The 18001-nt window shown below is 43.6% G+C and overlaps 1 protein-coding gene across 5 annotated transcripts in view; it reads right to left on the bottom strand.

The window, feature by feature from the left end:
• PARD3B (par-3 family cell polarity regulator beta) overlaps positions 1-18001 on the bottom strand; it is a 1965757-nt gene that overhangs the window by 1475175 nt on the left and 472581 nt on the right. For all 5 annotated transcript variants that reach the window (XM_075317687.1, XM_075317688.1, XM_075317691.1 and 2 more), the window contains exon 10: positions 16601-16729. In XM_075317687.1, the coding sequence (XP_075173802.1) occupies positions 16601-16729 (129 nt within the window). The remainder of the gene's footprint in view (positions 1-16600; positions 16730-18001) is intronic.

Below are 18001 nucleotides of genomic sequence, written 5' to 3'. Positions count from 1 at the left end.
TCCATGTTCCGTTTTTTTGGGGCGTTGCTCCGGTACATATGGCATCCGTGTGATGGCGTATGAGAGCGGTGTGTACGTGTAAAATGTCCGTGTTTGTGTGTAAAATGCCCGTGGATGTGTATGTGGAATGTCCGTGTGGAATGTCCGTTTGTGTGTTGCACAATGTCGTTGATACATGTCGGCTGACAGCAGACAGAGTTGCGCGATGAGAATGAACTCGGGTGAACTTCACCCGACTTCATTGTCATGCCGCGGCTCTGTCTGTGTGCCGCGTACTGATTAGCGGTCACCTGTGAAGGATTCACCAGTGACCGCTAATCCCCCGAGTGACAGAAGTGAGCGTCCCTCTCTCATACTCACCGATCCCTGATCACCAGCGCGGCGAGGAACAGCTGGAACATCTACCATTGATTAACATGGGTCTCAGTGTGTACGTGTCTCCGGTACGTGCAAATACGTACCGCACACGTACAAATTACACGGATGTGTGTTGTGGGTCTAAGAGGATACTGGCTATGATGCTGAAATTTGGCATACTAGCTCAACTTTTGCTGCTAAACACGATAAAATTATTACCGGCTATAACAAAACAATATTTTGGCCGCAATTTTGTGTCAAAGTAGCTTGTAAAACGCCTCGCATAAAATTTATGCCTAACTTTGCCCATATATAACTCAAGACCAAAAACCAATAGGAACTGGTGCTTTGATTTTGTGTTTGATTTTCAGATTCTTATCACATGTTACAGAGTTGTATTGTTGCTAGCAATGTCTATTATAATCAAAAACCTATAAACCTATTAGCAGCAAAAGTTGAGCTAGTATGCCAAATTTCAGCATCATAGCCAGTTTAGAACTCTAATGGCTATGTGCCAAAGTTTGCAAAATCCTCTTAGCTGAAGCCGCAGGCTTGGTGGACCCTCCAGTGAAAGGTCAGCAGTGCCCAATATATTTGAGATCTGGCCCTAAAAATTTTACAGAACCTCTTTTCAAACATACATGTACATCCTTATAAATTTTGAGCAAAATCGGAGAAGGTCGAGTGGGGTCCACTTGACATGCATGGAATGACCCTTATGTGTACTGACCCAGTGTGTGATTCTTTTCCCTCCTTTTTTGTCCATTAAAACCCTGTTTGTTGTATTGCTAACTAACATGCCTGGCCTGTGGAAAAAATATGTCCGGTGTTGAACCGTGTAGCCCTTGATCTTTCCATAAATTTTTATTAAGATATTACCTGCTTGTTTTTCCACAATCAGCAGCACTTTTATCACACTTATTTCTTATTTTTTGCTACTGATGCATGGTGGTTCCTGGACTGGACCATCACCTGGCACAAGTTGAAGCTGATTCCTTCCATCTCTGCTTTTGAAACAGGGCTGTGTCTGATAATTGCACATCCCTCCAAACTTAGCGCACTACCAGACACCTTTTCTGTCAGTCATCACAATCTCCCCTTTACTAAGTATTTCTGCACTATAGAGTGTCCTGCTTTAAAATTCTTATTATCTATCCAGAGATTGTCTTTTCAAAATAGACGTTTGAGTGCCACCAGCACTGGTGCAGAGGATACAGTGGTGGGGGATCAGCCTGTCAGTGCTCAGACCATGTGCCACACACTGCATCAAACTGTTCTGCATGGATGTCGTCCCAGAATGAAGTATTTTCTAAAAATTATGCCCAAGAAAGCCGCAAACAGTTTGCTGAAGACACGCAGACTAAGAACATGGAATACTAGAACCATGCTGTGTGGCATGATGAGACAAAAATACATATATTTGGTTTGGATATTCCAAGCATATGTGGTGGCAACTAGGTAAGGAGTGCAAAGACAAATGTGTCCTGCCTACAGTCAAGCATGGTGGTAGGAGTGTCATGCTGTGGGGCTGCATAAGTGCTGCCAGTTGTGGGAAGCTGCACTTCATTGAGGGAACCATGACTGCCAACATGTACTGTGACATAATGAAGAAGAGCATGATCCCCTCCCTTTGTATTCCAACATGATAACAATCCCAAACACACCTCCAAGATGACCACTGCCTTGCTAACGAAATGAAGGGTAAAGGTGCTGAACTGGCCAAGCATGTCTCCAGATCTAAACCTTATTAACCATCTGTTGGGTATCCTCAAACAGAAGGTGGAGGAGAGCAAGGTCTCTAACATCCACCAGCTCTGTGATGTCGTCGTGGAGGATGGAAGAGGATCCAGTGACTCGTGTGAATCTCTAGTGAACTTTATGCCCAAGAGAGTTAATGCAGTGCTTAAAAATAATGGTGGCCACATAAAATATCGCCACTTCGGGCACCATTTGGCTATTTTTACATACGGGTGTGCTCACTTTTTTTGCCAGTGGCTTAGACATTAATGACTGTGTTCAGTTATTTAGGAGCACAATACATTTACACTGTTATACAATCTGTACACTGACTACTTTAGATTGTAATATTATATCAAAGTGTCACGTCTTCAGTGTTGTCCCATGAAAATATATAAAAAAGGGACGTACTCACTTTTGTGATATACTGTATATCATTCACAAGTTAAATTTATTCACTTGAACTACTGATGTACGCCAAAAAAACATGTACACCCATGCCCCAAATTATCAAAAGCAGTGTTGTTCACGCTGGTCTTGAAGAGGGGTGGGGTGGAGGCCAAGATGCCTGATTAATTAAAGGGAACAAGTCAGGTCAAAAAAGCGTTCTGACCTACAAGCAGCAGCCTGTGTGAGCTGCTAACCCCTTCCTACCCATCCCTGTGTTATATTGTGTAATATGAAAGTAATAAAATAACGTTTTATTACTTTCATATTCCCTATGAAAGTGATAGGGTAATCGCCCTGTGGGCGTCAACATGCTTTCCATGGTATCACACCCCTGTGGGCGTGATACAATGGATTTACATCAGCGATGTGACCGCCACTACTTTAGAATCTCGCACGTGTGTGCGCTTACCATTCTCGCCGCCTCATCCTGATGTTTGCTGGTCGGGTTCTGACGCGTACTGCACATGCTCAGAAGACGCCTGCAGTTCTGGTCATGTGCAGTGCGAGTCAGAAGCCAAGAAACAAGCACCAGGATGAGGCGGTGAGAATGGTAAGTGCATACACGAGCGAGATTCTAAAGTAGTGCCGGTCACGTCGCTGATGGAAATCCATTGTATCACACCCACACGGGTGTGATACCATGGAAAGCATGTAGACGCCTACAGGGCGATGAGACGCCCATGCGGCAATGAGACCCTATCATTTATATAGGGAATATGAAAGTAATAAAACATTATTTTATTACTTTCATATTACACAATATAACAACACAGGAATGGGTAGAAAGGGGTTAGCAGCTTACACAGGTTGGTGCATGTAGGTCAGAACACGTTTTTGACCTGACAGGTTCCCTTTAAGAAGCTCAAGCCTCTTAATGAATCAGACAAAGCACAAAGTTGAGTATGCCTCCATGTGCATCTTGCTACAAACCTTATTCCAGTCAGTGACTAGAGTAAGGTGTGGCATGAGAAACACTGCAGATCATCATGATTTTGACAAGCAGGGGTCTCTGTCAACATCACGTCCCAGCTCCACCCACTTTCTCAGAGTTGGTTGACAATTGTGTGAAAATGCCAAAAGGTGTTAAATTGTCTAGCAGCCTTGCCATGCACAAAAATGTTATGATATTTCAAGCCTGTTTGTGAAAGATTTGATGAATTGGGGCCCATGCTAGCCAAACGGGGTTGAATTAGACATACAGGACAAATACGAATAATTATATGACTAAAGAGCTGTGAAAGAACCTGCTATTAGTCTAATAACATAGAACATAACTAAGTGCAAATCTCATCGCTGCATAAAACAGCTAAAATAAGTACGATTATAAAAAGGCAAGGTGAAAGACAAAAATAAGTTCAAATGAATATTCAAATGAATATATTTCAGCGTATTTCATTTCTTTTTTTTTTATTATTACAATGCTGACACCATTATGCAGACACTGATCATTTCTACGGCAGTTAAGGTCCTATATGTCCATAACAAGATATCACCAGTCAGCACATAAGACAAAATTAACATGGTTGTAAGTTCAGGGAAAAGCAAACCGTGGGCAGTGACTGATGTGAAGGCCGAACCAATAGTCTAAAATTAATCCTTCTCCATACTAATATTCATTATAATGAATATTTAATATTAATAGTATCACTTAATATTGAGCAGAAGTAAGTAGGTTGACATCCTTCTTATATACAGTATAAACCCCCACACAGCCCCCCTATATACAGCATGATCCCTCACATAGCTCCCTACATACAGAACAAGCCCTTACACAATCCCTTATATAACGTATGAGCCCCCACATAGTTTATCTATATACAGTATAAGCCCCCTACATACAGTATGAGCCCCACATAGCTCCTATATTCAGTTTAAGCCTCTAACATAGCCTCTCTATATACAGTATGAGCCCCCACATAGTCACCTTATATAGCATATGAGCCCCCCAAACAGCCGCCTATATACAGTATAAGCCCCCACACAGCCCTCTACATACAGTATGAGCTCCACATAGCTCCTATATTCAGTATGAGCCTCCAACATAGCCTCTCTATATACAGTATGAATCCCAACATAGCTTCTCTATATACAGAATGAGCCCACACACAGCCCTCCTCCAGTGTGAGCCCCACACAGCCCCCTCCATACAGTATGAGCCCCCACATGTCCTCTCTATATACAGTATGAGCCCACACATAGCTTCCTAAATACATTATGAACCCTACATAACCTCCTGTGTATAGTAGAAGCCCAATATACAGCCTCTAATACACATTATGAGCTCCACATAGCCCTCTATATACAGCATAAGCCCCACATAGCTTTCTATAAACATTTTGAGCTCCACATACGCTCCTATAACATTTCTGAGCCCCCAAATGGCCCATATATACATTATGCGCCCTCACACAGCCTTCAACATTCATGCAAACATTATATACACATGAAAAAAAATACCATATACTCACCTTGCTCCCATTCCCCTCTAAGAGCAGGGTCAAAATGCAGCACATAGAGAAGGAGGAGCAATAGTAACTCAACGTGATTTATTAATTTACTGACAGGGAAACAGAGGGCAAGTGGAGGTTATCACAAGGGAAAAATAGTTCAATTTCTGGTTACACTAGAAACTCAGCCTAACAGGGGCAAGAGATAAATACATTAATTCTTGTGGGAAACAGTATAGAAATGTCAGGGCCTCCATCCATAACCCCCAGACCCTACACTCCCCGTCTCAATGGGTTACGGTCACTGAATTGCACAGTACGCTAAGCTCCAACCACTATAAATACAGTCCCCCACATCAAGTACCACATGGCCGGGCAGGAATCAACAACCTGGCAAAGTCAGGTCACCCACAGGTGGCTATTTTGACTGGCGACATCTGCAGCTTGACCACGTAGTCCGGTCTGGGGGTGTTGAAAGGCAGGCATAGTTGGGGTCTGGATAGGCATGGCAGTCATCTTGGGGTCTTCACAGGCATAGTGGGAGTCTTGGGAGTCTTGACAGGCGTAGTGGTGGTCTTGGGGGTCATTTTCAGGGGCTTGCTAGACAGTGCGGGGATCTTGGGGGACTTGCGGGCTACCTGTTTCAGTTTGTCCTGGAGCCGTCTCTTTTACGTTTCAATTTCCTGCAGGGGAGGCCTCCTTCTTCCCCTCAGCCAGCACAACCATGTGCCGCTTTTCCTTCATGCCAGAAATGCCTTTCGGTCGGCTCCTAGGATCTTCTTCTCTCTTCCTCTTTCACTCCCTCTTCCTGAGCTCGACCCTCTCTGAAATGCTTCCCGCTGGAAACAAACTGCAAGGCTTCTATGCTTTAGGTTATTTTTGATTTACAGAATGTTGTTCTTCCTTCGGCCAGCAGAGGGCAATGTCCCATCACTAATCTTTCAAGGTCACTCCAATAAAGACTGCTGTGTGCACTTTTCTACACTCCCATGCTCTGCTCTGACCTCTGATGCACTGGTGCTCTGCATAGCACACACAATGATGCAATATCATTGCGTCTGCTGTGCCTCACGCTGATTGGTGGAAGACGGAGCCAGTGGCACTGTCCTCTATCAATGTGTTCACTGCTGTCTGCATCCTGTAGATGCAAATATTGATGACATCGGTTGGCTGCAGACGGGCAGCAGGGGAGGGCATGGCATGTTGCATTGTTTTAAGGCTTTCAGCTGCCTCAGTCCGCGGGGCCAGACTGGAACAGCTAGAAGGTTGGATGTGTAGATGGATCTTCTAACACATACTGATCATTTAAAAGAGTTGGACACCACTGGACAACCCGTGCTTAAATAATTCAGGGTCCAATTTAAAGTAATAACAGTGGATAATCATCTCCCAACATAGCTGCAATGGTGCCATTATTCCTCGAATGTCATGGGTTGTGTAACTGGACTGTTGCAGCCCATCTACAGCATCTGATAGACTGTAGCTTATTATTCTGTCAGGGTATTATTATTATTATTTTGTCAGGGACATTCCCTCTGATAAATTAGTAAAGGATGCAGCCAATCACTGGATGTGGATTGGCTGCAGCCCACCCAGGAATAGTATCCCCAATATCTCCGTAATGGTGTCACTGGGAAAGGGGATTAGCCTCTATTTTAAGTTTAGATGGGGACCTCAAGTGAATGAGCAATGACTGGCCAGTTGTAGATTACCCCTTTAAAGGGGTGGTTCACCCATATTTTTTATTGTCTAGTTCGATATTATATTGAGAAACAATGTTTCTCTCAAATACCTTGTGTTGGCAATAGTGCCTGTGAGAGGCGCTATTGCAGACCGCTGTTCCCCCCTTCGGTGACGTCACATCAAGTGCCGCACACGTCACATCCCTGCGGCCGGCTGCAGTCTTCCTGACTCACTGAGCAGTGGGCGGTGTTTCACCGCTTGTCACAGTCCATCTGCTCCCTGCTCCCTCCTCTCTCACACCAGAACGCTGCAAGCAGGAGACGCGCTGTGCTGTGACAGTGGTGAAACACCACCCACAGCTCAGTGAGTCAGGAAGACTGCAGACGGCCGCAGGGATGTGACGTGTGTGGCACTTGACGTTGCATCACGGGAGCGGGGAACAGCGGTCTGCAAAAGCGCCTCACACAGGCACTATTGCCAACACAAGGTATTTGAGAGAAACATTGTTTCGCAATATAATATCAAACTAGACAATAAAAAATATGGGTGAACCACCCTTTTAAGTATATATTTAATTTATGTATTTATTTAACTCGTTTATATACGGTACCACATTAATTCCACAGCACTTTACGGACATAATATGCAGAACTTAATACATTGGTTCTGCTAAACAGAGCTGCATCCACCTTTGGTTTTGTGAGCCCTTAACGGCAAAAATATACCGTATATTAAATACATTTTACACAAAGTAAAGTCATAGTGACCACATAATAAAAAGAGCAACATTTCTCTCCTGTCTAAAATATGCAGGGTCAAAACTCAGACATGGAACTTTCAACTGAGTTTCCTGTGTGTGTCACTCATATATTCCCACACTTACACATATATACAGGAGAGAGTAAAAACAACAAGGAAACAGGAAAACCTGGACATGTGCTACAAGGAAAATGAGGCTCAGGATAAAAGGAATAGAATGGTTATTTTATGGGAGTTGTGCAGCTGACACCGTCTGGCCAAATCCTTCTGATAGACAGGAAAGGGAAGCTTTTGAGCAGACCTTCATCCTGTACACTCCTCAATAAGAGGTCAAATACACACACCTACATCAATCAAGATAAGGACACCACATCCAGAGTCCATAATGGAACTGATACATCTCACATGGCAGACAGCGAAGAGTTATACAGGCAGATATTAACCACCGGCAGGAAATTTAGGAGCTCAGTCAATGACAAATAGAAGGATGGAATGTTTACTGTTTACTAACATATCAATTTCTTACAAAAAATTACATTAAAAGGAGATTTCCCTTAGTCTGTATTTACAGACATATTATAAGAGCAATGTCACATCCAAATACGTCATAATAAAAGGAGCAGGTCCACGTAAAGCTTTTGCGCACCCTTTTAGCATATGGTTAACTGGCTTTCACGTTCCACCACAGGTTTAGTTATTGTTGGGTCAAAATACAAGGGGCGGCTGATAAGTTTTTGGCTTTACTTAGAAATAAATAAGATAGGATGATGAAACTTTACATTTATTTCACATACTTTCCACCGATGCAACACACTTGATTTGGTATTCCAAATTCTGTAAACCTAGCAGAAAAAAGGATTTCACTTGTGTCTCAAAACAGGCATCCGTAGCAGCCATGGCATCAGAAATGGTGTGAAATTTGGTACCCTTGAGGTATTTTTTCAGTTTTGGAAACAGAGGGTAGTCAGAAGGAGCTAGATCTGGTGAATAAGGTGGGTGGTCAACCAGCTGGAAGCCCAGTTCTGACAGTTTTGCCGTGGTTGCTTGTGCAGTGTGAGCGGAGACGTTGCCTTGCAGGAACAAGATTCCTTTGGACAGCTTGCCACACTTTTTGGCCTTCAGAGCTGCCTTCAATTGGTCCAAAGGTTTAATATAATACCTTGCATTAATGGTGCAACTCTTTTGAAGATAATCCACTAGCAACACGCCCTCCTTATCCCAGAACACAGACACCATCACCTTAGTGGCTGATTTTTGCACCCTGAACTTCTTTGGACGAGGAGAACCACTCTGCCTCCACTCTTTAGACTGCTCCTTGTTTTCAGGGTCATACAAATAAATCCAGGACTCATCCATAGTGACCAGTCGATCCAGGAAGTTATCAGTCCGAAAACGCTGACAAATGAACCGGGAAGTTTTCACTCACATGCTTCTCTGATCTGTTGTCAAACATTTGGGGACCCACTTTGCAGATAGCTTCCTCATGTCCAAATGTTCATGGATAATGACACAAACACATTCAAATGAAACTTCCAATATGTCTGCTATTGCTTTAGCTGAACTACGTTGATTTCTCAGTATGAGGTTGTGCACAGCATAGACGATCTCCGGAACAACAACCACTCTTGGGCGTCCAGGATGTTCCCCATTATTGGTGCTGAAGTGGCCCATTTTAAATTTGGCAACCCAGTTCTTAAATGTGGAATATGAAAGGTATTGATCCCCCAATGTCTGCGACATATCACCATGAATATTCTTTGCGGACTTTCCTTGCAGAATGTTGCTGTGAATATTATTGCATTAGACCGTGCCATCTTGTTTTCCCGCATGCTTAGAACACTGTTGCCATAAGCAACAAACACAAAATTTTGAAAACATATATTAGACACATAAGGGTTTCATGCGATGTAACATTTGTTACCATACAAACAAAAAAGATCACAAAGCCAAAGACTTATTAGCGGCCCCTCGTATATCATCCCATTAATACTTTACAAGGGGTTTCCAGAGTAAAAAAATAGTTAAATCTACTTGAAATAGTAAAATATACAATATAACTTCCTAATATAGTTTTATAGCCTCTGGATCCATGGTCCCTGTGCTTATGGTGACATGCTGGCAAAGGACAGGCATTTATGTGTTGGCATGTAACCACAGCAGTGTGTGAAAGGGGTTGAATGACTGCTTACTTTATTAGCTAAGCCTGCACCACTCTCAGTCCTTGCATTGAGAGTGCCATTTTGCATTGCAGCAGGAAGGAACATGGGAATGTAAGATGTGAATCCAAGTAGGCATGCGCAATGGAGCCACCACTGCTCTATAGAGAGGACAGAGAACGAGCCAAATATCCAGGGTAAGTAATCAGTACTTAAAGTGTGGCGCCCCTGACCTGGTCAGGCACCACTGAGTACTGCACCCATGCTGGGACAGTGCTGCTAGGTAATTCCAAAGGCCAGAACGAGGTGTGTACACACAGACACATAGCAACTAGGTCTCCCACACCATTAGAGGGGACCCTTGGGTAGCCTCTGAAAGAGGCTAACTTTCAACTCTCAGCAAAGTGTGTAGTAGAGGGGCTGGAAGCTATGTTGCAGAGGCTGTAAGGAAAGAGGAGGAGCAAGCCAGTCTGTGAGCAGTGTACAGAAGTTGCTGAGAGATGCAGACGTACAGCCACGCTAGACAGACCCTGCACGTGTGGTAGCTGCTAGCGGAGGAGAACAGTGATCAGAAAGTTAGTCTGAAAGACACCTGAAGAGAGGCAGTCGAGTACGGGGACTGCTGGTGACTCAGCACGCACAGGGAACAGGTCCCTAGAGCGCACATCCATTTACTGATCAGCTAAACCTGCCGGTGAGGGGACTAGAGGTTCCACACCAAATATACAGAGTTCGAGCCTCAGCAGCAACAGGGGGACCCATAAGGAGATAGAGCCAGAAGCCATCTCACCTGGTCCACGCTGCCGGCAAACGGGCCAGAAATGGGAGAAAAGGCAGTAGCGACTTCCCCGGATGAATCCCATGATACTGCAAGTCAGGGGTTATCCGAAACAAAAGAAGTGCTACGAAGGCGAGTTAATGGCTACCCTCAGTTCGGCCTAAAGGAATTCCTGGTTCCACCTGGTTTAATCACAGCATCGCCCGGGTACCTCACAAACCAACTAAAAGTGAGTAAACAAGTTGAAAGACTTTCTGAACTGAGAATGAGTTATTCTGCGACCTGTTGTTCTACACACCCAAGCCCCTGGGGCCAGCCTCACTCATGGGAGGCCACACCATCCAGCTGCAGATTCCATCAGCCCCAGACATTCGTTAAACCTGCAGTGGCGGTCACCCTTACTCTGACCGCAAACCGTGAGTGGCGTCACGACTCCTATTTGGATAAAACTGACATACCTGATGCCAGCGGTAATTAAGTGGAGAACCTGTGGCGTCCCCGAAGGTGGAGTGAAGTCCCTGAGGCGACCGCTGCAGGTGGGCAACACAAAAGGGGTCATCCAGAACCCCAAAAAAATTCATGTAAATCCTGACATATTTAGTACCTTAAACTAAATTCTAATATTCTTGCATTAACAATTTCTTCTCCTTCCCTAACTACACTACATCTAACTGCTATTGTATTTTTTTCTCTTAGTTCCTGTTCTATGACGCTTCATTTGAGAATTCCCAGTGCATGATGGGCTACTTAAACACAGCGTCATCAGGGACAGTAGATGTGGTCTCTGTCGCAGCTTCTGGGCGCTCATTTCAGTGGCTGGGCTGGTCCCTGTGCACTGTGTGATATGCACAATAACAGTGTGCTCTCTGTTGTTGGCTCAGATCAGTAGTAACAACTTGCAACTGAGCAGAGCACATGCTCAGTGTCAGAATACTTGGTGTGACGAAACCAGTGATGACACTTGCGGAGGCATCTCTTGTCTCCGCATGATGGGTATTCTGACACTGCTCTTGCACCAGCTTTTTACTGCTGATCTGAGCCGACAACAGAGCACGCACTGTCATAGTGTTGACCGCACAGTGATCAACGCACAGGGATTAGCCCAGCCCCTGAAGAGAGTGGCACTGATAACTCTTCATTTCAGGGAAGGGGCAGAGGATGTGTCCTTGACTGTGTGTCGCCCACCTGTAGCGGTCGCCTCAGGGACTTCACTCCACCTTCTGGGACGCCACAGGGGTTCCACTAAATTACCACTGGTGACAGGTATGTCAGTTTTTAAATAGAAGTCGTGACGCCACTCACGGTTTGCGGTCAGTGTATGGATGACCGCCACTGCAGGTTTAACGAGTGTCTGGGGATGATGGAGTCTGCAGTCAGGTGGAGTGGCCTCCCGTGAGTGAGGCTGTCCCCAGGGGCTCGGGTGTGTAGAATAACTCAGTCTCAGTCCAGAAAGTCTTTCAACTTGTTTACTCAGTTTTGGATGTTTTGTTGTGAGAAACCCGGGGCGATGCTGAGATTCAACCAAGTGGAACCAGGTATCCTTTAGGCCGGTATAAGGGTAACAGTTAACTCGCCTTCCTAGTACTTCTTGTTTCGGACAACCCCTGACTTAAAGTACCGTGGGATTCATCCAGGGAAGTCGCTACTGCCTTTTCTCCCCTTTCTGGCCCATTTGCTGGCAGCGTGGACCAAGGAAGATGGCTCCAAGCTCGATCCTCCTTATGGGCCCCCTCGTTGCTGCTGAGGCTCGGACTCTGTATGGTTGGTGAGGAACCTCTAGTCCCTCCACCTGCAGGTTTAGCAGACCACTAAATGGATGTCCACTCTAGTGACCTGTTCCCCGTGCGTGCCTAGTCACCAGGAGTCTCCGTACATCACCAACTGACTCTCTCAGCGTCTTTCTGTCTGACTTGCTAGTGACCGAACTCCCCCGCTAGTGGCTACTTCACGTGCAGGGTCTGACTCGTCTGTGCACGCTCTGCATCTCCTAGCAACCACGCTCACTATCAGACTGGTCCACCTCCTCTCCTGACAGCCGCTGCAACCTTAGTTTCCAGGCCCTCCACTACACCCCTTGCTGAGATGTAAAGGCAAGCCCCCTCTTGGGTCTGCCCAAGGGTCCCCTCTCAAGGTGTGGGAGACCTGGTTGCTATGTGTCTGTGCATGCACACCCTATTCCAGCCTTCAGGATTATCTGGAAGTACTGTCCCAGCATGGGTGCAGTACTCAGTGGTGCCTGACCAGATCAGAGGCGCCACAACTGCAGCTTCTGCCCTCTGATGACATTTTGTGTGAGAATCCCAGAATGCACTGGATATTCTAAAACAAAGTGTCATTCAACAGGAAGTAGGGAAAAAATACAATAACAGTTAGATATTGTACTGAGGGAAGGATAGGGAATTATTAATGCAAGTATATTAGAAATTAGTTTAGATTATGGCACTAAAAGGAAAGGAAGTTAGAATGAAAATTACTTTGGCATTCGGACCACCGTTTTAATATCTCCTGACCTAAACTTACTTTTTTAAAAGGAGTTGTCCACTAATGAACAACCACTGCTTAATCAGTTCAAAGCCCCATTTAAAATAAAAACAGTGCTTCTCCATTGGGGAAATTGGAACTAAAATGAACATGGAATTTGCCTGGAAGGGGGTATTTATCTAAAAAGAAATGTACTGCACAAATATGATAGAATCTGGGGGGCATTGATGGACACCCCCAGGCTGTCGTTCTTTCTTTTGCTCTGAGATGGACAGTTCATTGTCTCAATATGCGGAGTCCCTCAGAGGTGTATAAGGCCCGGTGCTATCTGGGAGAGGACCATGTCACTCGTTCTAGCGCTACTTCTTTGCACACATATTAGTGTCTCATATCGCCAACACAGTCTATTTGAGGATCGAGGTCTATGTGGATAAGAAGTGAAGCGATTCCTAGCTTATTTGAGGTTATAAGGCCTTGGGGACGTAAAGGGTTGATATGGATTTGTTGTGTACTTAATGTGCGATTATTAATAGGAAATACGTAAATGTACTTCTCATTTTACATTGTCTTTGGCTCTGTACTTAAGGTTTATGTTTTGCACCTAACAGTATGTTAGAAAATGGAAATAATTTAATTTAATAAAAATCTATCTGATTTAAAAAAATAAAAAAACATGGAAACTCGCCTCTCGCAGTGGCACTGTTCCGGCGATTTTGTCATCGCTATTTTTGGCAAGCCAAGTCACTGATTGTTTTGTTACAGATAACAATAGCATCACATTTTAATATAATGTAACTGCAAGAGGCATGAGCTCTCCTGTATTAGCCTGATAAAGACCCAAACCTATTCAAAGGGTTGAAACGTTGCCGTTGTTTCTGTATGTCTGATGCCATAATAAAGCAAGTTGACAATTACTGGATGCTGAAGCCGTCTTCTTTTACACTGCTGCATCAGACCTGTGACAAAACAATCAGTGACTTGACCTGTCCAGAATAGCAGCACTAAAATCTCTGGAACGGAACCATCACAGGAGCAAAGTATCTACGTTATATCGGGTCCTGAAGTAATTAAGCTGGGGTTGTCTACTAGTGGACAATCCCTTTAATATTCTGAAAATTGAAAAAAATGAATGATTGCTTTTTTAAGGCTTTGTTCATACACAGTATTTTTGCAGTTTTTGCTGCAGTTAAGACCTGTTCTTTTGGCATAAGGCTATGTGCGCACTAGAGATGTGAAGTTTCTCGAGAAAATCTTCTCGAGAAACTTCTGGGAGTGAAGATTTGCTGACCTCCGGAAAAAATCCGCGGCAAAACCGCATGCGGATTTGCCGCGGATTAGCCGCGGATTAGCCGCGGATTTACCGCGGATTTGCCGCGATTTTCCCGCGGGTGGTTCCCTGCGGATTTTTGCAGTCTGTACTGCAGAAATCCGAGGGATACCTGCGGATTTAATGGACATGTTCATTTTCTCAAGAAACTTTCTCGAGAAACTTTTCTCAAGAAACTTTCTTGAGAAAAATCCGCACCAGTGCGCACAGCTTTTTTTTTTTCTCATAGAATTTCATGGGAAATGTCTGCACAAAGATTGCAGACATTTCTCAAGAAATTTCCGCGGCAAATCCGCGGGTAAATCCGCGGGTATTTTGCTCTAGTGCGCACATAGCCTTAAAGACATTTTGCTGCCAAAAAAGCAGGTTTTGTTGCATTTTGTTTTTAAGTGAATATTAATATAGGAAGTTTTATTCATCAAACACTCAATAAAAAATGTTTGCCTAACACAGTAAAATCTATTTCCTGAGTTACTTTGCACCTTCTTATTGCAGTGCTGAAATTCAGTAAAAAAAAAAAAAAGCATGTGTATGAGATTGCTGAAATCTGACGTGTTACTGGTACTTTAAATTTCAGCGTCTTCTTTGCCTAAAAAATTGCTGCAAAAAACTGCTGTGTGTGAACAACAGTGGTGGTATATTATAAAGAGGGTCAGTGTGTGGGGTTAAATTATACAGAGGGGCAGTGTGTGGGTGGTGTATATTATACAGAGGATCAGTGTGTGGAGGTATATTATACAGAGGGTCAGTGTGTGGGGGTATATTATACAGAATGCGCAGTGTGTGGGGTTAAATTATACAGAGGGTCAGTGTGTGGGGGGTTTATTACACAGAGGGTCAGTGTGTGGGGGTATATTATACAGAAGGTCAATGTATGGGGGTATATTATACAGAGGGGCAGTGTGTGTGGGTATATTATACAGAAGGGCAGTGTGTGAAGCTAAATAATATAGAGGGGCTGTGTCTAGGTGTATATTATACAGAGGGGCACTGTGTGGAGGTATATTATACAGAGGGGCAGTGTGTGTGGATATATTTTACAGAGTGGTAGGGTGTGGGGGTATATTATACATAGGAGCAGTGTGGGGGTATATTATACAGAGGAGCATAGTGTGCGGGGGATATTATACAGAGCAGCAGTGTGTGCGGGGGGATATTATACAGAGGGGCAGTGTAGGAGTGTATTATACAGAGGATCAGTGTTGGAGAGATATTATGGAGAGGAGCGGTGTAGGGATTTATTACTATTATTATTAATTTTCAGAGGGAGATACTTAATTTTCTGGAACAATTTCAAGGGTGCCAACACTTTCGGCCATGACTGTGTATATATGTGTGCGTGTATATATATAAAGCCGGGAAATGGTGTTTGATGGGAACCGTTCATGTTTGATTCGTGATGACGTGGTGTAGAAGTTGAATGTTTCCAAGAGTGGCAGTGGGACTGTGGAAGGTTTGATGAGTGGAGGCGAAGCTGGGGTGGAGCCAGGGCACAGTCTCAAGGGGGCCCGAAAACGTTAACAGTATGGGGCCCTGAAATTCCTGGTTGCAGCCTTGGTAAACATGGCCTAATACTGGGACACATTAGTTAACATATGCAGAGGGGCTCACCATTCAATTTTGCCATGTCTCAAGAGAACAGTCTCAATATAAAATACTGGTGGAATTGGGGAAAAATGAAAAAGAAAAAAATGACATTAGAACGTCGCCTAACTTAATCACATAATGAATATGAGTATTCTCATAAACCCCTTTTAATACATATTTGTGTTGCTTTCTGTTTTTTAATAACACTTGGACGCTATAAAGTGAAGACCTTCCACTTCTGCAGTATTTGATCTGCTCTCAGTTGTCCGCGCATGCTGGAGGAGCTTTCTTACAATGTAAATGTGGTCCTGTGTGGAAAAACTGACAAGGAAAGGAACCCTGAAGTCTGTGAAATTGATCACCAGTGATAAATGTGTTATAATTACAGAATATCTCACATCTTATTAGGAATTACACAAAGTGTGTACTGAAACCATGTGCGTAATACAATAAGAGGAGACAAGCCTAACCATGCATTTATCATGCTGGGATCAGATCGGCGGTGCCACTTTACCTCGCTGTGCCTTTTAAATCCTGCAGGGTTACATTTTATGACTTGTCATGGTGGTTTTAAATCATCTATACATTTTCTCCAGAGTTGGATATATTCATGGACTTCTCCATAAATCAGGAGCTGTGTGATACCCATGACAACATCACATCCCATAGCTTATGATGTCACCTGGGGTTGAAAATCAAATTTCATGGACTGATAGTAAATCATTGTTGATTTTGATATAGTGTATACTGAGCTAGCAGACTATGGCACGCCGTCTCCATGAGACCCCGTCGGTCTGACAAGGAAAAAGCATTAATAATGTGGTGTTATTGAAATTACCAGTTCACGGGGAAAAAAAGCATCCTCCTGCCGGGCCACCACCAGAGGAACGGTCTCTCCTAGCTTGGTGCTCCTCAGCATGGCCACCAGCTCCTCTTGAGTCTTGCCAGCAATCGCCTGGCCTTTAACCTAAAAAAGGATAAAACACTTAGTTATTAGCCAGATATCATATGAGTCAAGAGCTTACTAGTAAAGTAATATACAAACTATGAGTGAACACAGATATATTTCAAAATATTTTTTCATACAGCCTATATAAAATATACGCTCACGAAGACGAACATCCAAAAGATATTTAATAATTATGTCAATATAATTAAGAAGACATGAAAAATAAGTGGAGAGAGACTAAATCACTGCTTGAAAGAATATGTCAGATATAGGGTTGTCACATCACAAGGAAGAAACATGCATAGCTAATTTATTAAAGGGAATCTGTCACCAGGTTTCTGCTATGTAATCTGAGAACTTCATAATGTAGAGACTGAGACCCTGATTCTAGAGATGTGTCACTTACTGGTCTGCATTATGTCATTTTGATATAAGCACTCTCTCCCTGCCTGCTGCAGATCTGGCAGTGCTCAGAATGCTGAGCTTAGTAAAACCCCACCCCCACCACTGATTAGCAGATTTTTCTCAACATATACTGTATATACGTACTGTACTAGTAATAAGAGTAATACTAGTAATAGTACGTACATCTACTGAGGTACGGTACAAAGAGATGGAAATCCCTCATCAATGACCGTTTCATCTTAATTTTCTATTTAAAGGGAATCTGTCACCGGGTTTTTGACACCAAATTTGAGAGCATCACAATTTAGGGACAGAAACTCCGATTCCAGTGATGTATCACTTACTGGGCTGATTGCTGTAGTTTTGATCAAATCACTTTTTTTATCAGTATGCGGTTATCGCTATAAGACTAGTAAACCTGCTGTCATGTAGTCGTCCATATTCATGAAGTCTTTATAACCTCAATGCCGCCACTGATTGGCAGCTTTCTGCCTATTTGCAGTGTACACAGAAAGCTGCCAATCAGTGGTGTAGGCAGGGTTATACAGAGCTCAGCATTCACAGAACTGCTAGATCTGCAGCTGATAACACAGGGGATTTTTTTTCAAAATCAGTAAACAGGTTTTCCATCCTTCCCATCCTGTATACATTGTACATATCTATTAGCCAAAATGTAGAGAGGTCCTTGCTCAGGACCACAGTGCTCATGGACATACATCCTCTATTTACCAACAGTTTACTATAGAGAAAATAATTAGTAAGTATTTGTTTCCTTGCAGATGGATCCAGAAGATAAGCCTATTATCATATATATAGGGCAGGACGGTAATGTCAGACACAGCCCATCGACAAGACTGGTAAGGGTAACATTTTATAATCTCCACT

Source organism: Anomaloglossus baeobatrachus, chromosome 7, assembly GCF_048569485.1.
Source record: "Anomaloglossus baeobatrachus isolate aAnoBae1 chromosome 7, aAnoBae1.hap1, whole genome shotgun sequence".
NCBI lineage: Eukaryota > Metazoa > Chordata > Amphibia > Anura > Aromobatidae > Anomaloglossus > Anomaloglossus baeobatrachus.
Note: the sequence above shows the minus strand (reverse complement) of the source record. Positions and strands in the feature narration are given on the sequence as shown.